The sequence below is a fragment of the Pituophis catenifer genome, unplaced genomic scaffold, assembly GCF_029215685.1.
Source record: "Pituophis catenifer annectens isolate HBS135680 unplaced genomic scaffold, rPitCat1.0.hap2 SCAF_1, whole genome shotgun sequence".
In the NCBI taxonomy this organism is placed as follows: Eukaryota; Metazoa; Chordata; class Lepidosauria; order Squamata; family Colubridae; genus Pituophis; species Pituophis catenifer.
Window position 1 is genome coordinate 179,997,125 of NW_027256881.1, and position 23,838 is coordinate 180,020,962.

The 23,838-nt window shown below is 42.4% G+C and overlaps 1 protein-coding gene across 1 annotated transcript in view; it reads right to left on the reverse strand.

The window, feature by feature from the left end:
• BMPR2 (bone morphogenetic protein receptor type 2) overlaps positions 1 to 23,838 on the reverse strand; it is a 104,630-nt gene that overhangs the window by 40,977 nt on the left and 39,815 nt on the right. The window contains exons 2-3 of the mRNA XM_070933238.1: positions 15,090 to 15,263; positions 8,708 to 8,887 (exon numbers count right to left, since the gene is read on the reverse strand). Of these exons, the coding sequence (XP_070789339.1) occupies positions 8,708 to 8,887; positions 15,090 to 15,263 (354 nt within the window). The remainder of the gene's footprint in view (positions 1 to 8,707; positions 8,888 to 15,089; positions 15,264 to 23,838) is intronic.

Genomic DNA, 23,838 nt, shown 5'->3' on the forward strand with positions numbered 1-23,838 from the left:
GGAGATAGGCTCCACTCCCCGTGATCCAAGGGAGAGAGGCTGAGGGCGTCCGCTTGTAGATTTGCCGTCCCGGAAATGTGTTCCGCCCGGATGGATGCCAGATGGGATTCGGCCCAGCGGCCCAGCAGAATGGTCTCCGATAGCAGAGCCTTGGAATGAGTGCCCCCCATCTTGTTTATGTGCGCTTTGGTTGCCATGTTGTCGGTAAGGACTAGAATGTCCTGGCTCTCCACCAGAGATCGAAAGGTGAGAAGGGCTAAGTGCACGGCCCGCAATTCCAGGTAGTTGATGTTGTGCTGTCAATCTCGGGCGGTCCACTGGCCTTGGGCCATGTGATGGAGCAGGTGAGCCCCCCAGCCGGTCAAGCTGGCATCCGTCGTGAGGATCAGTCGGGATGGTTCTAAGTGCTCCCCTTCGAAATTGCCTCCGAGGACCACCATCGGAGGGAGGACCGTACCGACGGCGGGAGACGGACGCGGGCCAGAGAGGTGCTCCTGCCAGAGCGCTGGTACGGGAGGAGGAGCCACTGCAGGTCCCTGCAGTGTAATCTAGACCAGGGAACAATTCCGAAAGTGGAAACCATTTTACCCAGAAGGCAAGAGAGTTTCAGGAGAGAGACAGTCTCCGCAGACCAGCATTGGCTAATTAGGTCGCAAAGAGCAAGCTGACGGTCTGGGGAAAGGAACACTCTGGAAGTAACTGTGTCAATGGTGGCTCCAAGGTGAACGATACTGGTGGAAGGTGAGAGGTGGCTCTTGACCCAATTGACAGAGAACCCATGGGATTGGAGAAGAGAAAGGACAGTGTCAAGGTCCTTGTTGGCCAAGGGAAGGGAAGTAGACATAATGAGGATATCGTCCAAATAAAATTGGAGCCTAATGGGAAGGGATCTGATATGAGCTATGAGGGCGGCCATGACCTTGGTGAAAACCCTCGGGGCCGAAGATAGACCAAAGGGCAAAGCTCTATACTGGAAATGGGACCCCATGAAATGAAATCGGAGAAACTGACGGTGGGAAGGGTGAATTGGAATATGGAGGTAGGCCTCCGTTAAATCAATCGAAGAAAGAAAATCCCCCAGGTGGAGGCACTCCAAAATGGAGAACAGGGTGTGCATCTTGAACCGGCAATAGATTACATACCGGTTCAGAGCTTTTAGGTCCAAGATGGCCCTCCATCCCCCCGAGGCCTTAGGGACTACAAAAAGCCGGGAGTAGAAACCCTTGCCCTGTTGAGCGGGAGGCACCCTCTGAACAGCCCGAATAGCCAGGAGATGGTCAGTGGCTGAGGAAACCAGGGCCTGCTTCTGCGGGTCCCAGGAGATAGGGCAGGAAATAAAAACTGGAGGGGGTGGGCTGAGGAATTCTAAAAGAAGGCCCGAGCGAATAGTGGAGAGGACCCAGGCGTCAGACACAGAGGAAACCCATTGGGGATAGAAATAGGACAAACGACCCCCTATAGGAATATCATTCCGGGACCTATCTGCCTCTCCTTGCGAAACGTCCCCGCCCTCCCCGAAAGGACCGGCATAGCGGGAAACCTCCCCCCGATCTAACCTGGGAGTCAAGATGTTGGCCTCTAGGTGGGGCGGGGCGGTGGAAGCGTGGCTGGAACGAGCTGGAGTCAGGAGCACGAAAGGACGGGGGTTGTGGATACAGAGTGTAGCGAGAAGCCGACCGTCGAAGTTGAGAAGGGAGGATCTTGCGCTTGTCCTGGGTTTCGACCAGTAGAGGTTCCAGTGGAGGCCCAAAGAGGGAGCCAACAGAGTACGGGGCTGAAGCAAGCTGCCACTTACTGTGGATGTCTGCCTGCCAGCTCCGGAGCCAGAGAAGGCGGTGGGACGTGATGGAAGAGCCAAGGGCCCTGGCAGCGAATCTTGTAGCGTTGAGCGTGGCATTCGCTGAGTACTCCAGAGTGGCTGCTATCTTATTGAGATCTTGATGAGCCCTGAGGTCTGAGCGGGGCAAGCGGTCTTGCAGTTGCTTCAGCCAAAGAAGAGCCGCCCGGTTGAAGAAGGAGGCCGATAACGAGGCACAGATGGACCAAGCAGCCGCAAGGTGTCCCTTGACGAGTGCCTTTTCTGCTCTCTTGTCCTCCGGACGGAGGGAGTCCTCGGGTGGACCAGTGGGATGGACCGGGTTCGTCAAGGCGATGATGGGGGGATCCACAGGGGGAGGTCGGCCAAAGCCTGAGCTGAATTATAAAGACGTTTGTCCAAGTTGTTGGGGCTGGGGCCCGCGCCAGGAAGGGACTATTGTCGGTGGAGTACATCGAGGAAAAGCTTCGGAGAGGGAACAGTTTCAGGTGCCACAGTAGGTTCTGCGAAGAGAGCAGAAGCGGGATCCGGGGGAGCAGGAGTGGAGGCAGTAGGAGGAATCTCACCCAGCCGGGTGGTGGCAATGGCCTTAAATAGCAAGGACCGGAACATTTGTGGGTTAAAGAGCCCAATAAATGGAGATTGATCCGGGATCAAACCCTCATCGTCAGAAAGGGCCGCATCCGGGGCATCCTCATGGTCCGAGGCCGTAGCTAGGTCCCCCGAATAGGCATATTCTTCCGGGTTCAGGTCGAGAGACCTGTCATCAACAGTGCCATGATGGATCTGGGAGTGGACCGGAGGAGCAGCCGGCAATCCCACTGGGCAAATCCATCCCTGATGACCCTTGTTAGCATAGCCTCCAATGGTTCTGGTGGCTGGGATGGGACTACGGGCGTTGGAGTAGCCTCAGGAGGAGCTGGAGAAGGACTCCTTGAGGAAACAGAGTCAGATATCGTCTGGAACAAAGGTTCCTTCCCTGGGGGAGGAGCTGGCCCAGCAGATGGAGGGCGGTCCGGGGAGAGATCCCTGGGATCACGGGGATCAGCCATGGCTCAGGGATTCTGGAATGGAGGAGGGGCAGGATGGGCAGATAGGTGGGCCGCCTTGGAGAAAGCCTTCTCCATGGCACTGTTCATCCTTGGAGGTAGAAGGCGCCGAGGCCTTGGACGCCCTGGATCGTTTGGCGGGCGGGCTGGGTCGAAGGACCCTCCAATGGGTCAGTGGAGACGGCAGGAGTGCGTCTAGAAGAGCCAGAAGCCGAGGCCTTGGATCTGTCCCCCATAGTAATGATGCTGGTTAAACAAAATGGCCACCGTCAAATTCGCGCCAAAATCAAACAGTTAACTCACAGAGTCAGCGATCCGAAGGGTTCCTCACAGCTAAGAGCCAACGCAGCAGACAAGCCGGCAAAAAGAAATTCGCTAGCTCAAGGCTATTAAGGCGATTTAAAATGGTGAGGCAAGGTTCCCGTTGAGGGAATTTGCTGCTGGGCGAAAGCTTTTTAAGCGCAGCTGCGGCTCGTTAATAATGTCGGAGATAAGACCTCGCTAATGGAGAGGCCGGCGTTCAAAGCGCTCCGAGAACTACAGCCGGGAGAAAAGCTGCTGGGCAAAAGCCTTTGAAGCGCAGCGGGAGCTCGTTAGAGAGATCGGCTTTGTAGATAAGGCTGCAAGGGAGACTTGACAGCCGTCAGGCTCCTAGCCGGCTCCCAGGCTACAGCGAAGCAGCGCCGATCAAGGCGAGCAGTCTCAAGCCAAAGGCAGGGTGAGCAGGAGATTATATAGGAACCAAAATAAATAAATAAATAAATAAATAAAATAAAAGAAGGGAAAGGCCAGGAGGCCAAAGGAGTAGCAAAAGGCTGGTAAACTGGAAGACACGTCTAATCAGCATAGATCGAGTCGAAACACTGGGCCATGAGGGCGGAGTTTCTGATTGACAAGACTCGATCAATGCTGCATAGAGGAAGTCCTTCCCCAGTCTGACTGCCTTCCCTTCCTTCAGAGAACACTTTATGCTAAAGCAAAGTACTCCTTCTTAATATATAATGAACTACAGGGGACCATTTGAATAAATAAAGAATATCAATTATAATTCATCAATTATTTCCAATTTACATACTTAATTGCTGAGTGGCCATTATAATACATTAAATTAACACTTATTCCTCTTTTTAAAGCAGAAATGTCAGTGAACATTTTAGCCTGAATTCCAAAACTAACTACTTTAAATTATAGGCGACCTTTCAAAATTACACACTCTTTGTGTAATTTTACACAAGATTAAATCTTGCAACAGAGAATAATATCCATCTTAACTGATCACATTGTCATATTTCTCCTTCCCCAAAACTAATTCTTGCCAGGTCCCACCTCTTCAAAATAATCTGCTTCTAGTGACTGGATCAACAAATACATGAGGAAAAAAGGTTCTTCACTTTCTATTTACTGTAGCATTTGTAAGGAGAATTTTATCTCTTGGGCTTCCAGATTCTCTTCTGCTTCAAGGAGAACAGAGAAGGACAGGAAAAATCCTGCCTCTTCTCCATGTGGCTGTGGTGCAACAGGAAGCTTGTTTTCCAACAATTAGGAAAATAGGAGGATGGTGGAACAGAATGTTAACTATCCTAAGCTTGTAGATTGGTTCAGAAGCAGCTCTCTGTTTTTTTCTAGTACAATTCAGAATATTTCAGAATTAAACCAACATTAATGTGACTGATTTACCATTTGGGGATTATCTTCAGATAGCCAAGCAGCAGAGTTTAGCCATTCTGTAATGAGTTGACAAATTATAATCTGCTCAAATGCTATCTACCCCTTCAAATCTGTCATTTCCATTGTTCTTCATGAACATCAAATACATTTCTAAATGAACTTAGATCCTCCTGTATTGCCAACGGCTTTTTTTGCCTGAGTTGCCAAATGAATAGTAAATGCTTTGAATTGGCAGTGAAAGGCTGAACTGCAATCTGCATGAAACTCAGTATTGATTAGAACATCAATCTTTTCTGTTCTAGGTGGCTATCTCTAGATTGATTGATCAAATGTATTGATCTCTTGTCATCTTGCCTGAAATAGAATAATCTGCTGAGTTTTGAAAGTTTTAATATTTTCTAACATACAACATCTCTGAATGCCACTTAGCAGTATTGTAAGTAATTGGCATCCATGAGAATTAAGCTGCTGACCTTTTCTATGTAATGCCTTCTCATAAAATGGAGATTATTAGTCTCGGCTATAAACAGATGCTAAATTTAATATTTGATTATTTTTATATTAATGACAAATATTTATGCCTTATGTTGGCAAAGCTGTAAATGTTTTAGATTAGTTCTACTATGAAATGTTTTTCTTTCTTTAGAGGTAACTTTACCACTAGTTACACTTTAAACACTTTGCATTTCATAATCTACTCATTTCACTTAATTTTTTTTGCACAGGAATGTGAAAAGCTTGAAAAAAATAATTTTAGGGAAGCAAAGTATTCCACCATATAATCTGCATCCTGCTTGCAGCAGGAATTGCCCTTTGGTGAAAAGCCAAAATAACTCCCGATACCATTTTCCCATTCAATGAACAGGGGATATTTGAAGTACCATATTTCCCATGAGATTATGAGCTGCCACAACACCATTTTTCTCTAGCCAGAGAAACCAGGGTCACTGCCAGACACATTCAGAGCTGCAGACAAAGAAGAAAACTGGCAGACAATGAAGGAACACTCTCCTCCTCCAATTAATGCAACACATCTTAATGCTGTGGTAGCATTTTGGATTTGATCTCTAAATAGGCAACTGAGCACACTTATCTGTGACATTTTAAAAACATATGTAGTTGCTGTAAGATGAAAACAGGTGATTCTGTGTGCTCCAAAGCACCTTTTGGATAATCATATTTGAAGCATTTCATGCTGTAGCAGACTGTCTCTCTTCTGACCTTAAGGATGAACTAAGCAGAACTAGAAATAAATACATTCACTTCCACTACCATTCACTCAATTATAACTACCAAATTTCATAAAAATGAATAAGAATAATAGAGAATATAATCATTAAGTTGGATTTTCAAAATATGAATCCTTTATCTGGTTAAGAACAACCGGGTATTTACGAGATCACCTTCCGCTGCCAGTAGCCTCCCACCGACCAGTACACTCCCACAGAGAGGGGCTCTCAAGGTGCCATCGGCCAAACAATGTCGGCTGGCGGCCCCCAGGGGGAGAGCCTTCTCTGTGGGGGCACCTACCCTCTGGAACGAGTTGCCCCCGGAGATATGGCGGATCCCAGATCTGCGCACTTTCCGCCGTGCCTTAAAGACATTTTTGTTTCATTAAGCTGGGCTGACCTGACCTAACTTTTTAAATTGTTTTAATTTTAAATTGTTAAATTATGGGTTTTAATATAGGGGTGTTTTAACTGTGGGCCAAATTAATTTAATCAGATTTTAATATTGTTTTAATTTTTGTATTTTCTGTATTTTATCTGCTGGCTGTTCACCGCCACAAGTCCTTCGGGAGAAGGGCGGTATACAAATATAATAAACATAAACACAAACTTATTTAACATTATGGCCTTTTCTTTACTCATATACTGATAATACTCTCTTACAATGTGAAATATAAGAAGCAGGCCATATTAGTATTCAGGATGTGTCTGCCAAGGGCTTTTAGGATTAAGATAAACAATTCAGGAAGCATATCTGAGAACTCAATCTTCAAATACATTAATGTATTTTAGATCAATGTGCAAGGGGCATATACTCTGTTATTTTCTTATTATTCACTCGCAAAGTCATCTTTACGTTTCCAAGAGGGAACGGTAAGAATATTGATTTGGATTTTTTTCAGCTGAAACTTGAATTATCCCATAGTACTGGTCAATATCATTTACTGTCAGTTTCTTCCACTATCATTAATAATGTAAATATTAAAACAAAAGACAATAGGGAATAAGAATACAAGGAAGACAATTTCTCTTCCTATCACAACCTTCATGTACAGTACTACAGCCTTCATTATCCTCAGGCCAATGCTAGCACTTTTATTACATTTCTACCAATAATTAATTTGGTAGTCCTGTGATGATTCCTTAATATGCTCTGAAAGGTATGAAGAAAAATGTTGATTTGTAAATTAAAAAGAATGACATAAACAGTGGCCAATGAGAATATGCCTTGAAAATAAGCAACCTTGTGGTAAAGTACATGTAATCCTCAAGTCATGACAGTTCACTTAACAGCTGTTCAAAATTGCAAAATAATCCCCACCCCCACTGTATTTATGACACAGTTACGAATGTTGCATCACCACAGGAGTTGTTCACACTTAGGAAGGACCATAGAGGCATTGCAACATTGCCCTGCCTGTTTCCCCGCTCCCCCCCGGGTCTCCACAGGAAGATGCTTTTTGCCCCGAGGCTGCAAGCAGGCAATGAAACTGTGGCAGAGAGGCTGGAGAAGCGACAGTTCGCTAGATCTTCACAAGGTAAGTGATCCAACATGGCAGGATGGGGGGAAGCAATTGTGGGAACCCTAGGGAAAGGAGTATAAGGTATCTCAGTGGTCAGGGGAAGCCTTGGATGGTCTGTAGCAGGTGGTCTGTTCCAACTCTAGCCCCCACCCGCATGGCCTTCCCCACCCTGAGATACACCATGTGTACTTAACAAGCTGCACATTCGATTAGCGAATACATGGGCGAAAGCAGGGAGTGATCACATTCATTTGACGTGATTCACTCCAATGAATCCTCAAGTTATGAATGTAATTGGCAGGCTCCGTTACATTCCTAACTCGAGGATTACCTGTACTGAATTTTGCTGTTAACAGAACAAGGGAATCTCCTAGTACTATAGATATGGGGGAAGCAGGAATTTTAATTCTTCCGAATATGAGTTGAAGGACACCTAACTGGGCATATAGATATTAAATAATATTATTCTCTTGCTATTAGATTCCAGTTAATGATGTAATCCTATACTGAAAATGTTAGAAAAGATTTAAATAGCTTCTATGTCCTTCTAACAATCTTGCATTGAACAGTAATATTTTATCTTTTAACAGCTAATATTCAATGTTAGTTAAAAGTGTTTATTTTAATAGTTATAGATTTTTTTCAATTCAGAACCTGTCTGAAGAGTTTGACATCTCAATATAACCTATGAAAAATATATATTTACCTAACACAACATAGTATGTGTTTGTAGAGTGTGTACAGAATGTCTCCTGCAATTTTGAAAGTTAACAAATATATGTTGATTGTGCGATTTCTTATCCAGAAGCCATTTGATTAAATCCCTTCCTCTAAGCTATTTATCACAAACAAAGTTCTGAGAAGAAACAAAATACTGCAGCTAAAACTAAAGTGATAACTCCTTTGCTCAGATCCCAAGAGTTACTTGGTGTGGTGTTAGGCAAGCCATAATTCAGGTTTGTAATAATGTTTTAACTATTAAAACACAAAGATCCTAGTTTTATAACAGGGTGTGTCTAAGTATTTAAGGATTACATCCTAGGGTAATAAATAATTATATCTAATAAAGAATATTCAAAACTAAAGTTTAAAGTTTAAAATACAATTCCAACCCCACAAGTAAAATTCTATACTGATATGATGAACTCTTCCACATGTCTGTGAAATAGATTTATTGAAGTCTATATTTAAAGTGATAATCTTACATCATTGTAGCACAGTATCATGAAATTTATAAAGATTATTAGATGAAACCAGGAAGTCTCACTGCTTTTCTGGATGAAATAAATTTACACATCAACAAAAAAATAATAGGATTTTTTTAGCGTCTCAGACTCAACTCCATAAAGATAGCAGTAATACTCTTCCTTAAATCACAATTGCTGTTCAGTACTAATTGTAATTCAGTCTGGGGTAGCTCACCGGAAGGTGTTGGATCTATAGGAACTGGTGGTGGAAAGTTCTCTGTGAAGTTGACATTGCACAGGTTGGTACTACAGCAGCAGAAACGGTATGTCCCATTCTGAATCAAGGAAGGAGTGGTTGTTACTATGCATTCTTCAGCATGACACTCTTGGGGGTCTCCTATATGAGTCCAACATCCTAAAATAAATGGCACATAAAATAGTACATCAGTTTCATTCAGTTCATATTGTGAATCACCTTGCCCAAAGTGAGAGAAAAGGCTGGGTAATTATAGCTGATATATTCAAGGTAAAACTTTCTACCTTATTCCACATGCCCGAACCCCCAAAATGCAATGCACATGCGGCCCCCCTGCATGCGCCCCACCCAACCTCTGCATGCGCGCAACCCCTACGCATGTGTTCCGCTCCCACACATGCGCGAGCGGCCCTTTTAGCTCAAGCAGAATTGAAAATTTATCCTTTAGTCCTTTACAAAACGGACGTTGCTTACCTGAACGTCCCTTCTAGGCACGCTGCTGGAGAATCCAAGAGCGTGGGTAGTTTCCAGTCAGTTAGGCAGATACTGAGTGAATATGTCTTTAAATTATTTGTTGACTCCGCCTCCAGGGACTGGCTGAGGCTCAGTTTCTTTCATGAAGAAGGATAAAGAAGAATGACCAGGAAGCCATCCAGAACCACAGAGCAGAAGCCGGCCAGGGCGGGTTGGATTCTCCAGCAGCGCGCCTAGAAGGGACGTTCAGGTAAGCAACGTCCGTTCTCCAGCGCGCTGCTTGAAGAATCCAAGAGCGTGGGATATACCCAAGCAAGAACTATGAAAGGAGGGAGGCTGAATGCTCCCGGGTGGCCGTCGTAGAATGAACTGTCTGTAAGACACGCCGTCCTAAGGATGCCTCAGCCAAGGCAAAGAAGTCAACCTTGTAATGGCGAATAAATGGTGTAAGCGAAGTCCATGTGGCCGCCCAACAAATGTCAATCACAGACGCTTGGGTGGCCCAAGCTGCCATAGTGGCAGCACTCCTCGTTGAGTGCGGTAGGATACGTCCAGGCAGAGGCTTGTTCTTAAGGGCGTACACCTTGGCGATGCATGCTTTGAGCCAGTGTCCGATTGTAGAAGAGGAAACTTTGAGGCCCATAGACGCAGGTAAGAAGGAAATGAAGAGTGCCTCGGACCTTCGAAATGGTGCAGCTTGCTTAATGTACCTGCAGAGGGCCCGTCGGACATCCAAGGTATGCCACTGGTCTTCTAGCCGATGCTTTGGGTCCGGACAAAAATCAGGTAGGACAAGTTCTTGTGAGCGATGGTAAAGCAAAATTACCTTGGGCAAGAAGGAGGGGTCCATCCACAGGACCACTCTGTTTGAGTGGAAGATGCAGAGGTCGCCACGGACTGACAGTGCAGCAAGTTCAGAAACCCTTCTTGCGGAGGTGATCGCCACCAGGAACACGACCTTCAGAGTCAGGAACCGGAGGCTGATGGAGGCCAAGGGTTCAAAGGGAGGCGACATGAGTACCTGGAGAACCAGGGAGAGGTCCCACGTTGGGTAGCGGTGGACGACAGGGGGACGGAGATTAGTAGCCCCCCGAAGAAAGGTACGAATCTTTGGGTGCTGGGTTAGAGGTTGATCAGATGCGCTGGTAAGACAGAGTGTAGTGCCGCAACTTGCCTGCGAAGCGTGTTTGGCGCAAGTCCTTTGTCAAATCCATCTTGTAGAAACTCGAGGACGTCATAAACAGAAGCCGAGGTGGGATCGACGTGATTCTTGGAACACCACAAGCAAAACACCCGCCACATGGCGTCGTAGATTCAGTTAGTAGAGTTGCGTCTGGAAGCTTGCATGGTGGAGATCACCCGCCCTGAAAGGTTGTCCCTCTTCAGGAGGTCTCAAATGCCAGACGGTCAACTGGAGCCACTGTGGCTCTGGATGCAGAATGACCCCCTGGCTGAGAGAAATCCTGTCCCGGGGAATCCTCCAGGGACGGGTGACAGACAGACTCACTAGGTCGGCAAACCACGGCTGGCGTGGCCAATGGGGAGCAACCAGAAAAATCTCTGCGCCCTCCGACAGGATCTTGCACACTACCCTCAGGATGAGCGAGAGGGGAAGGAATGCGTATAGCAGACCCTGTGGCCAAGGGCACCAGAGAGTATCTGTCCCTTCTGAGTTCGGACACGGGGAAAAGAACCTTGGAAGTTGAGTGTTGCAGGGCCATGCAAACAGGTCCACAATCGGACGTCTGAATCGGGTTGTCAGCTCTCTGAAGAGTGAGGTATGTAGACGCCACTCTGCCTGATCTATACAAGACCGACTCAGCCAATCTGCCTGGATGTTGTCCGACCCGGAGATGTGTTGTGCCATAATCTAGAGTGTATGTTTCTCCGCCCAGGATAGCAGTCTCGTGGCCTCGTCCATCAGGGGCTTGGACCGAGTGCCCCCTTCGCGATTCACATATGCTTCGTTGGTGACGTTGTCTGTCAATATTAGCACATGTTGCCCCGCCACCTCGGAATGAAAGTATCTGAGGGCCAGATGGACTGCCCTCAGCTCCAAACAGTTGATATCGTATTGGAGCTCTGCCGATGACCAGCGTCCAGAGACAAATTTCATTGCATTCAGAGCAGCGTCAGCAGAGTATTCGGTAGCAGCCACCAGTTTATTTATATCCTGGGGTAAGCGCATGTCGTCCAGAGGGAGCCTTTCCTGAAGCTGGCGCAGCCAAATCAGTGATGCACGGTTAAAGAAGGACGCCAAGGTAGCGGCGCGGATGGCCCAGGACGCCGCTTGGTGAGTCTTACTGAAGACAAGTTCTGCCTTCCTGTCTTCTGTCCTCAGCCCATCAGCTATATCATTGGTCAGTAGAGATGAAGAGGTCAATCCAGCAATTGGCGCATCCACAGACAGTAGTTGCAGCAGCTCCTGAAGATTTGGAGCTGAGCAATACAGTTTTTTATCCAGGCCATTCGGTGCCGCCAATGACCCAGGTTGGATCCAAGACCGTTTCCGCGAAGAGCTGCAGGCAGGGTATGAATTCTTATTCTGCCTTAGGAACAGCAAAGAGTGCCTCGTGAAGATGAAGTTCTCTGGATTGTTCGGAATGACTCTGCGAATTCGCCAATTGAGTTGTTACAATGGCTTTGTGCAGTAAACACTTGAACAGGGAGGGTCGGAAAAGGCCCGTGAAGGTTGGCCTATCAGGCAAAATGTCATCATCATCCGAGAATTCGACATCCCTGCGGTCATCGTCATCTAACAGAGAATTCTCGCTGTGGATGGACTACTGTCGAGAATAGTCCTCAGAGTCAACCTCGCCACATGAAGGTGCCTGCGGTCGAGGAGTAGTAGAGATGGAAGGCGGTTTATTTTATTTATTTATTATTTATTTATTTGATTTGATTTTTGTATCACCCTTCTCCAGCAGGACTCAGGGCGGTGAACAGCCGAGATAAAATAGAGCATACAAAATTTAAAGAACAGTTTAAAAGGTAATTAAATAATTTCGGCCCACAATTTAAAACAACCCAATCAAAACCAATTTCAAATTAAAACCGAACGGATGGGATCAAGCCAGCCCGGCTAGATGAAATAAATGAGTTTTCAGGGCCCGACGAAAAGTCCAGTTGGACCCCTTGGTGGATGCCCGCTGCCAGCATTCTGGTGACGGTGGCAGAAATCATGGCCTGTATATCACAGTAGAGAGCCGGTTGAGGACCCTCCGTAGCACGGAGCCCCACTGCGGTGGGTGTGAAGGTGGCCTCCGGAGCAGGGTGCTGCTGTGATGGTTGAGCAGGCAACCCCGTCACAGGCATAGATAAGACAGGCACCGCCGCCCCGAGGACCTCCAGCTTGTGCCTGGGGAAGCAGAATCATTCCTGCAGGATCACCTTGGAACACTGTGGTTGGAGGCTGTGAACCGGAGGGAATCAGCTGGAGAGGCACTGCAATGGAAGAAGCCAGTTGCTGAGCAGGGGCCTGTGCCTTGCGTTGTGCCAAATCACAATGGCGCTCCAAGGCCATATGTCTCCTGGCCGCCTTGTCCTCGGCTTTGGAGCCTTTGGTGTCTCGAGATGACGAAGGCTTGGCAGTGCTTGAATGTTGCTTTGAGGCCTTTCTTGACACCTTGTTAGCAGGCTGCTCGGGCACTTGTCTGAGGGAGGGCTGTGGGCCTGCTCCAGATCAGAGGAGAGTTCTGAATCTGCCATATCAATGGCTCCTATATATATATATGTTATTTTATATTATTTTTAATGTTTTGTTTTGTTTTGTTTTGTTTTGTTTTGAACAAGGGAGTGTATGATTCAAGGTCAGTCCAGAGCGCACCCCCAATCCAACACCACAAGTCCTGTAAGTGCCTCTGGCACTACAAGAACAAGCGTCCCAAGAGAAGCACAGAAGGCACTGGCACCAACAGAGCAAGTCGTCCCAGGAAACAGTCAAAGGAGGGCGACTGCAATGGAGGCAATAACTGTCGAGAATGAGAGCTCACAGTAAGCACTGAAAGGTGTTGAAAAGCGCTGAAGCAGGTCCCTACTCCACTCGCACTGCCTCGCAAGTCTGCATGACAGGCACAAAGCCGATCAGCTGTTCTGTGCAGGGTCAGCTTCAAGTCAGCAATATCCAGGCGCGTAGAGAAGGGAGCGCTAAATGGCTCCGCGGAACAACGACAGTTCAAAATGGCTCGCGTGCGGGAAACCGTCCTAAAGCACCTCTGCGGTCCTGCTGACAAGCCAAACGCGCGAACACTCAAAAGTGCTCCAAGCGCTGTTAAGGCAGAATGCAAGATAACGGAGTGAGCCTCAGATCACAAGGCAAGAACCCCGAAGCTGCCCAAGGTATCCGTGGAGCAGAGAGGTGGTGGTGGTTGAGACGGCAAGCCGGGGAACCAGCACACACACCGGCGGCAACACGATCGCACACAGAGATGCCCCTGGTGAAGGCAGAGCTCTGTGGCACAGTGTGAAGGAAAACCGAGCGGTGTTAGATGGCCTGGAGCCCCAGGCTCGACTCACCCACCGCTGGCAGCAGAGCGGGGAGATAGCACACACGAGTCTCCAGCAATCCACAAGTAGAAAAACAGTTTCAATAAACGAATGATTATAGAAACAAAGGAAAAGGTGGGAAAAAAACTAAAGTTTTGAAGGAAAAATTCCTCAGAGAAATGGAATAACAGTCTCTATAGCCTGACTGAGTGAAAGGAACTGAGTCTCAGCCAGTCCCTGGAGGCAGAGTCAACAAATAATTTAAAGACATATTCACTCAGTATCTGCCTAACTGACTGGAAACTACCCACGCTCTTGGAACCAACCAACCAAACCAAATTTTAAAAAGTTGAAAAGCAATCCACTGGTACAATCAGATATTTTTTATTTTTATTTACCACTTCACAACAGTAATAAGTATAAAATAACAATTATATTGTATGTACATCAGCAGTATAGCGTTCCATTTGCGGCCTTATTGTAATAAACCAGGAATCTTAACTTAAGGTATAATATGGACAAGGAACATATATAACATAGTTCCACCCATTGTACAAGCATATAAGCTTGTTAGAAAGCACATATTAAAGAACACTGAGTTTGGGATTATGACTCTGAATACTGAAATCATCTCTACTGATTTTGATATAATCCAAGATCCTTATTCCCTGCTTGGTATGTTTATCCATTTGTGCAAAACAAAAGTAAATGGAATTGTTAAGCATAACACTCTTCATTATATACTTTAATAAATCAGCTTCTGGCTTATGATTATTACAAATTGAACAGTGATTCTTGAACAAGAGCCAAAACTATGAGCAATGTGGGCCTGATTAAAAATTCTCAAAGTTCCAGAGACTGTAGCCTTTAATGTAACAATAGATGAGACCGTGGGTTGCCCCTGGTTCGCACTGGTTCTATAGAACCGGTAGTAAAACTAGCGGGAGGCTCCGCCCACTGACCCCGACATCATAAAAACACTTCTGCACATGCTCAGTAGAGCACGCAGTCCTGTTGTGAACCGGTAGTAAAGGAAAGTAGAACCCACCCCTGAATCCATGTACTGTATAATCTATGTATTGTTAGTAGTTATAAATACTGTGTTGTTGTTCCTTTTATATCTCACCTGGATATAAAATCTTAGAGTTGTGTATCTGCTCAGGAAAAAGAAGGTAAGCAGAAAATATCCCAGGAGGCTAGAGGTTATAGGTTTCAGATAAATAGATGTTTTGGGATAAGCTAACATTCAACAGCAGCCATTTCTGGGAAATTTCCCATAATAAACTCTACATTTTCCAAATACCTCCTGTGCCAAAAAGTAACCCATAGCAGATCTTCATTAAAAATATTACATCAAAACATAATAGAAAAAATAAAACAGCACCACAATGGTTGAAATTACCTTGTTTTACAAGATGTATTTCTCCTTCTCGGGTTTTCTCCCAGAGACCATAGCAGGTACTTCCTTTCATACATAAAACTGTACCATTCTCTTGAGAAATCTGACTTTCACTAATTCCATGTTCATTTTGGTAGGAGTCTCTAAAAGCACATTTTGTCTCTTCACCTTGCGCAGCTAAAGAAGAAAATTAAAACTATTATTAAGATTATGCCAAGGTTTAAAACTAGCCATAGCTGACAAAACAGAAGAGCAAATTTGATACTTCAGAATTCATCTGCAAAAGGAAAATAATGGGATTCTAATGTATATCAGTACAATCCATTTGAGTGTGCATAATTTTCCTTGAAAATTGGTGTGTGTACATGATTACACTATGTACAATTCCTTTTTATTTATAAACATTCTATTGTTCCCTGAATAGCAATGTTTTGAAGCATATTAATTTGTGAATATGATAAAAAGGATCGAGCTTACGGGCTTAATTTCCAGTTTCAAATGATGTGTTGAATTACAATTTTGGATCACTACTCAGCTAAGTGATGAAATCCCTTAAGCTTTTGATTGATTTACTGAAAAAGTGATAAACAAACAACAACTTTTCTTGTATAAAGTACTTGCCAGTGGCACAGTACATGAACACAGAAGGGGAAATTTGGTGATGAAAAAAGATAAAATACTATATTAAACTACCCCAAACAAAACAGAACACCCCCAAAAATGAAAAATAATCTTACAATGAACTCAACATTTAAAATAACAAACTTAAATAATTAATCTTTTATTTACTATGAATATAAAATCCATTTAAAATAGACATATAGACAGATGCATAGATACCAAGCTACTAAAATAACAAGACTTCAATTTTTCTTTACTATTATAGTGATTCATTTGTTAAACAATAAAGGAAATCTAGATCATACAGCTCCACTTTTAAGTTCTATTATATTCTCTGCATTAAAATTACAATCAGCATTTGGAAGATGTTAAGACAATATATATAATTTAGATACTTATTGATTCGACACATTCTGGAGTAATCCCAGTTTGAAAACTGCAGACAATTTGTTTTTCAAGTTGTATTAGTTGTGGGAAGCTCCTTCCTGGAAGAATGAAATATTTTGAGGAATATTTTAAAAAAGCAGAATATTATATTTCCTAGATGAGAAATGGCAAAACTTGTTTTTTTAGAAGCAGGAAGCAGCCCCAATCTCTCTGCCCCCAAGCAGAAACTGAGGAGGCACTTTTTAGAAATGCAGATTTGGTAATCTATTCAAGACAGGATATTTTGAAACTCCCTGCAGCAAAGTCTGAACAAAGGCAGAATGGTAAGATTAGCCCCTCACTCAAGATCCAATCCAGGACAAAGCCATTAAGCCACAATAGGAATTGCCCAAAACCCTTTCAGAGCACAAGCCCCTTCACTGCATCACCCCACAGCAGTCCAAACTTCAACCAAATTATCTCCGACAAGCACCTAGGATTTTTAGAATAGAATAGAATAGAATAGAATAGAATAGAATAGAATAGAATAGAATAGAATAGAATAGAATAGAATAGAATAGAATAGAATAGAATAGAATTCTTTATTGGCCAAGTGTGATTGGACACACAATCACACTTGGAATTTGTCTTGGTGCATACGCTCTCAGTGTACATAAAAGAAAAGATACATTCGTCAAGAATCATAAGGTACAACACTTAATGATAGTCATAGGGAACAAATAAGCAATCAAATCATATTAGGAAACAGTCAATATAAATCGTAAGGATACCAGCAACAAGGTTAAAGTCATACAGTCATAAGTGGGTGATAGGAATGATGAGAAGATTAATAGCAATGCAGACTTAATAACTAGTTTGACAGTGTTGAGGGAATTATTTGTTTAGCAGAGTGATGGCATTTGGGGAAAAACTTCTTGTGTCTAGTTGTTCTGGTGTGCAGTGCTCTATAGCGTCGTTTTGAGAGTAGGAGTTGAAATAGTTTATGTCCAGGATGCGAGAGGTCTGTAAATATTTTCACAGCCCTCTTTTTGACTCGTGCAGTATACAGGTCCTCAATGGAAGGCAGGTTGGTAGTAATAGTTTTTCCTGCAGTTCTAATTATCCTCTGAAGTCTGTGTCTGTCTTAATGGGTTGCAGAACCAAACAAGACAGTTATAGAGATGCAAATAACAGACTCAATAATTCCTCTGTAGAACTGGATCAGCAGCTCCTTGGGCAGTTTGAGCTTTCTGAGTTGGCGCAGAAATAACATTCTTTATTGTGCTTTTTTGATGAAGTTTTTGATGTTAGGTGTCCATTTTAGGTCTTGAGATATGGTAGAATCTACAAATTTGAAGGTCTCTACTGTTGATACTGTGTTGTCTAGTATTGTAAGAGATGGTAGTATGGAAGGGTTTCTCCTAAAGTCTACCACCATTTCTACTGGTTTGAGTGTGTTCAGTTCCAGATTGTTCTGGTCCCACCATGACCAGAACTTTTGCACTTCCTCTTTTGCCTATATAGCCAACTATGACCCCTACATAACCCCTCCATGACCCCACAGGAATCTGACAACAGCGAATAGAATATTAAAGGACATGTTCTTGAACAGGAAGCTCAAATACAAAGCCCAGAGAAGGTATAAATCCCACTCCCACTCTCAACTCCCTTTTGTTCAGCTGCACCAGAATCATAAACGTGTGGTTCTGCTTCATCATTGAACCATCTTTCCAATCAGCCTCCATGTTTCCAGTGTCTTTCTCCCAGCTTGGAACTGAACCAGATGGATATTACTTCCAACATAGTCAATTAGTGTTATTGAAGGTTTAGATCAGTTCACTGCCAATTGCATTTTTAAAGCATTTGAATGACTGCAAGAGGAATCTGGATTGTTTATAATGCAAAGTGGCAGTATATTAAATGGTCCAGATACAACTGAGTTGGAATGTGCTGTATTAACAAAACAATGGGTTAAAGAATATTAAATTATAAATTTTAAGAATTATGGATGTTATGATATGAAGAACAGAGAGAAGGTAGCAAGATTATACTTCAGTGTCAGAAAAGGAGTGCAACCCAAATTTACAATCCTGGCTCATAAATATATGTTTGTGTTAATGAGCCTAGTACACAAGTAGTCCTCTCTTAATAATCGATAGCTTAGTGACCATCTGAAGTTGTGGCAGAGCCCTCTCCCAAAGATACTTATGACCCAGTGCCAAAGTTACAGGTTGCTCACCCTTACAACCGTTAGAAAATATTTGTAGGTCACGGTTGAAATGAGGGGTCCTTGGTGCTCTCTGAGCTTCGTTGTTTTCTTGCAGACATTTCACTATCCAAACTAAGTAACATCATCAGTGCTAGAGGGGAGTGATGTTTGCTCTCAATTTATATTTGTCAGTTAGTGGGAGTGGTCTTACTGGTTCTTTGGTTGGGCTGTAAACTGTAAACAAGACCTAACTCCAAATCCCTACTAGCACTGAAATCTTACCTAATTTATTTATTTATTTGGGTAATGAAACATTTGTAAGAAAACCATTAAGCTCAGAAAGCATCAAGAGCCTTTTTTAATCAACTGCAGGGATGGGACAGAGAGAAAGGCTTGCAGGGACCCATGAGGTGGAGGTGGGGGAAGCAGGCCCAAGGGCTGTGGGGACTCAGAGGAGATTACTATAGATTATTGGAATAGTTTCATTACAAAGAAAAAAGCCTTGAGAAATAAGAGATCAACTGAAAGTTTTAACAATCGTTTCTCAAAGCACAATCATCCTGTCTAAGAGAAAATGATTACCATCTTATTCTAATAAGATTTACCTAATTCTACACTGTGGTAATAAATTTTATTTGTGTTTTTAAAGGGCAAAAGTACGTCTACTTTGGTAGAACTCACTAAACCACAATGTATAGTTTTTAAAAGATTTTTTTTTATCCCATCTTTGTTATTTTTATAAATAACTTATTACTTTTCATACAATTTTCTTAAAACATAGTTTGGATATAAATTGAATAAACTGAATTGCAATTATTTACAACTTTTTAAAAAAAAAGTGAGGAGGGAATTAAAAGTATTCATAAAGTTGTTTCATGCCTATGAGGGGGAAAAACGTGTACTCTCTCATGAGCACCATGATATAAATCTCAATCCAAACTGCATGAACATCATGCACTTTATTAATTTATTTGCAGCATATGCAGGATAGACAATACTATATGAGATTTTTTCAGACATCTCTGAAGACAAAGGAGCTAGCATATGTTCATCTGATTAACATTTGTGAGTTGCATATACAGTTTTATTCTCAGAAGCATGCATTTTTTTCCTGGAACACTTAGCTCCCCTGTATTTTCTGGTTCTTGGCAAGAGATAACAAAAAAACCCACAAAAAAACAAAAAAACAAAGACAGGATATTTCAATCTCATGTGACAAAGAACTATTCATTTCTTGAATCTAAACATAAATATAACTGATGTGACTCAAAGGAAAAGTGAGGATTTATATATTCTTGGTAAGTGTTTGTATCCCCTACAAATTCTTATCCCTACAAATCCTTAATAGTTATATACTACCTTTGAACTTACAAAATTAAAACCACAATATTGCTATTAATATTCAGATAAACATGCTATAAGTCATGATATATGTTGGATTGTAATTAATAGTATGGAAATCCATTATATATACACACAGAATATAAACTGTAAGCTGATATTTACAAAGGTCAATTCACTGTTTCAGAATTTTCAAAACAGAGAGAACAGAACAAATGTGTAACCTTAATATTGTAATCTTAATGATCTCTTGGAAGTTCTTCCTATAATAGCAACTGGATTTACTTCATCATCATGTGGAATGTTCTTCTGAGAGATTGCATCTATAAATAAACCTCATCAAATATTAACTCCTGCACAATTAATTCCTGATCTGTTAAGATATGTCACATTGAGAAAATGACCATGTGAACTGATCCCAGACTTTCATAATCACTTTGAATTATAATGAAAGTTTTATAACTTTGGCCTTGTATATTTCTTCCTTGCAATTTTTCTCAAACAAATGATCACAAAGAAATGATCAGAAGTACTTGGGCAAATACTGGTCTACCTTTAGCAAATCCAACACGTCTGCTTATTCTATTGGCATACTAATGCTGAAGAAATTGGTTGTTTTGTTTTATATTTTGCATGGTTTTCATAAGGTTATGTAAGCAAATGCTATACTTTTTCTATCAGTCATTTTGGTTATATTCAGTACATTTTACTAAAAAATAGAGTTCTCTCAGCTTCATGCTTTTCTGATATATACAATTCTTTATACACTTTTTCTAGCGGATCAAGCCTTGAACCATTAAAACTGGGTAGAGACTTAGATTCTTATTAGAGTCAAAACAGCACCACCCTTATTTCCTGACTCTTGAAAAGAATGCAATCTAAAATAGCACATTCTTGATTTGTGCTCAACTTCTTATTCAGGACAATGTCTGAATTTCAGAGAAGGCTTTCTTTCTTGACCTTTTATTGCTTTTTGGGTATAATAGAATTAGTTAAGTAGATGATTATGAACATTACAAGCCAATATTGTCTTAAAATATCACTGACTTTCTTTACTGTCTCCACCCTCAAATGAAATAGAAAGAACATATAAAAAACAGTTGCTAGAATTGGGTATGTCTTCTAGTTTAATGAAAAGAAGGACTAGGGGTGTTATGATATCTCAGGGGTTGGCCACAAAGAAGAGGGAGTCAAGCTACTCTCCAAAGCACCTGAGGGCAAGACAAGAAACAATGGATGGGAACTAATCAAAGAGAGAAGCAATTTAGAACTAAGGAGAAATTTCCTGACTGTTAGAACAATTAATCAGTGGACAACTTGCCTCCAGAAGTTGTAAATGCTCTAACACTGGAAGTTTTTAAGAAGAGATTGGACAACCATTTGTCTGAAACGGTATAGGGCAGGGGTGTCAAACTCAAGGCCCAGGGGCCAAATCCAGCCCACAGGGTGCTTAGATCTGGCCCATGGGGCTGCCCTGGAAACAGCAAAGGACCAACTCGTGTTGCATCTGCCAGTGAAAACGGAGCTCAGAAGGGCTACGGGCGGCCCTCCCGAGCTCCATTTTTGCTGGCAGAAGGTTGCAAGAGGCCGTCACAGCCAAAAATGGAGCTCAGGAGCCCATTTTTGGTGGCAGAGCGCTCGGGCCACCACAGGCGTCCTGACACAAGTGATGTCAAGCTGGCCACGCCCACCCTGGCTCCCTGAGGTCAAACACAACCCTGATGTGGCCTTCAATGAAATTGAGTTTGACAACCCTGGTATAGGGTTTCTTCCCAGAGTAGGGGGTTGGACTAGAACCGTAATGGCGAACCTATGACACGGGTGCCACATGTGGCACACGGAGCCATATGGGCACGCGAGCATTGCCATAGCTCAGCTCCAATGTGCATGCGTGCGCTGGCCAGCAGATTTTTGGGCCTTCCAGTCCCACCGGAAATTGGGAAATGAGCTGTTTCCCGCCTCCGGAGGGCCTCCGGGGTGGGTGAGGAAGGCCGTTTTTGCCCTCCCCAGGCTCCTAGAAAGCCTCTAGAGCCTGGGGAGGGAGAAAAGGGCCTACCAGGCCCACCGTGCCATCATGTGTTAAAAGCGGGGGGGAGGTGTGCACACATGCGTGGGGTGCATTGAATTATGGGTGTGGGCATGCAGGTGGGTGACCTCCCCGCGCTCCCCCCGCTTTTGGCACGCGACGGCAAAAGGGTTAGCCATCACTGGACTAGAAGATCTCTCCAACTCTGTTTCTGTTCTGTTATCTTTAGCTTTAAATCAAACCATAGTCATTACTATCTTCAGAATTTTATATTATGCTACTTGTAGTCGTGAGCAATATTGTAAGATAGAATCTTGTCAAACAACATGGTTAACAGCTGCATTTCATTTTTCTATCTTAACAATATTTTTTATCGAAGAAGCAAAGTATATCAGTTTCATACCTATCATTTATAAAGCGGATCTTTGCCCCACTTTTTTGAGAAAGAAACATTAATGTATAAATTACTTTGATATCCATTTCTTTTTCTTGCTCTAATATGTGTTCAGATAGATTCATTATGATTTGCTACTTCAAGGTAGGCAACATATCTCTGGTCCACAGGATCAAAATCAGCTCAGCAATTCAACCTCACACAAAAGATTGAGAGGTGCTTAATAAAATATTTTTTTGCTTTGCACTTCCATATAAAAAAGCCAACACGGTGTTTAAGCAACTTTTGAGTAAACTCCCATAAGATATATGAAGTAAATTTCAAGTTTGATAAAGCTACCTGACCTCTAAAGATTCTATTTCAACACGATCAGTTTGCACAACCAATAATTTGGCTAGAAATAAACTGAAAAAAACAAAAATTTCCTCCAATAAATAGCAATCCCTCAGGAGCTAATGTCCTGTCTAATGTTTAAGACATCAAGTTATATAGATACAATTAAAATGCTACAATATTTTGCTTTCTTTTTTTTCATAAGAAACAAAATAAGCAAAGAAATCCAATCAGCTGCACTAATATACTGCTCAAAAAAATAAAGGGAACACAAGCAGAAGACATCAGAGATCTGAATGAATGAATGAATGAATGAAATAGCCTTATTAAATACTTTGTTCTTTACATACAGTAGTTTATACACTGCTCAAACAACTAAAGGGAACACAAAACTATTGTATGTAATGAACAAAGTATTTAATAAGGCTATTTCATTCATTCAGATCTCGGATGTCTTCTGCTTGTGTTCCCTTTATTTTTTTGAGCAGTGTATTAATCATCTATGCACAAATTTACACAGAAGTGAAATTGTTTAACTTCAAAGAATTAAACAAATGTTTAGAACAAAAATGGCCAATTATTTTCTATATGTAATATATGTTGATAAACATTTAAAATTATATAAATTAATACAGGTAGTCCTCAACTTACTTCATTTAGTGACAGTTTGAAGTATATAACAGCACTGAAAAAAGTGACTTATGACAATTTTTTACACTTATGTCCATTGAAGCATCTCCATGGTCATATGATCAAAATTCAGATGCTTGGCAAATTGAGTCATATTTATGATGTTGCAGTGTCCCAGAGTCATATGATCATCTTTCTGATAAACTAAGTCAATAAAGCCAGATTCACTTAACAACCATATTATGAACTTAATAACTACAGTGATTCACTTAACAACTGGGGCAACAAAGGTCATAAAATAGGACACAAGTCATTTAACAATTGTCTCAGTTAGCTACAGACATTTTGGGCTCAATTGTGATCGTATGTCGAGGACTATCTGTGTATCAAATGCCAAAAAGAAAACTTTTTCTGCTGAATCCCTAATTCTCAAACATCTTCCCATATAGGATTCTCACTGGTCCCTTTCGATGGCCTTGGCAGAGACAATACTGTAAGTCCTAAAGACAGAAAGGCAGGACATAAAATATTTATTTAATAATAAATTAAATTAAATATATTAGATTAAAAGGATAGTAGTAATAGTTAATTAAAAATAAACAAAATATTCTTCTAAGAATTTTTTCTAATATTCTTCAAGTAATGATAAAAGTGTCTGTTTTAAACAGTTTTTATCATTACTTGAGTCCTTCTCAAGATTTGGAGAGTGTTGCAAACTGCAAATACAGTTAGTCCTTGACTTACGACCACAATTGAACCCAAAATTTATTTTGCTAAATGAGACAGTTAAGTGAATTTTGCTATTTTATGACTTTTGTTGCACCAGTTGTTA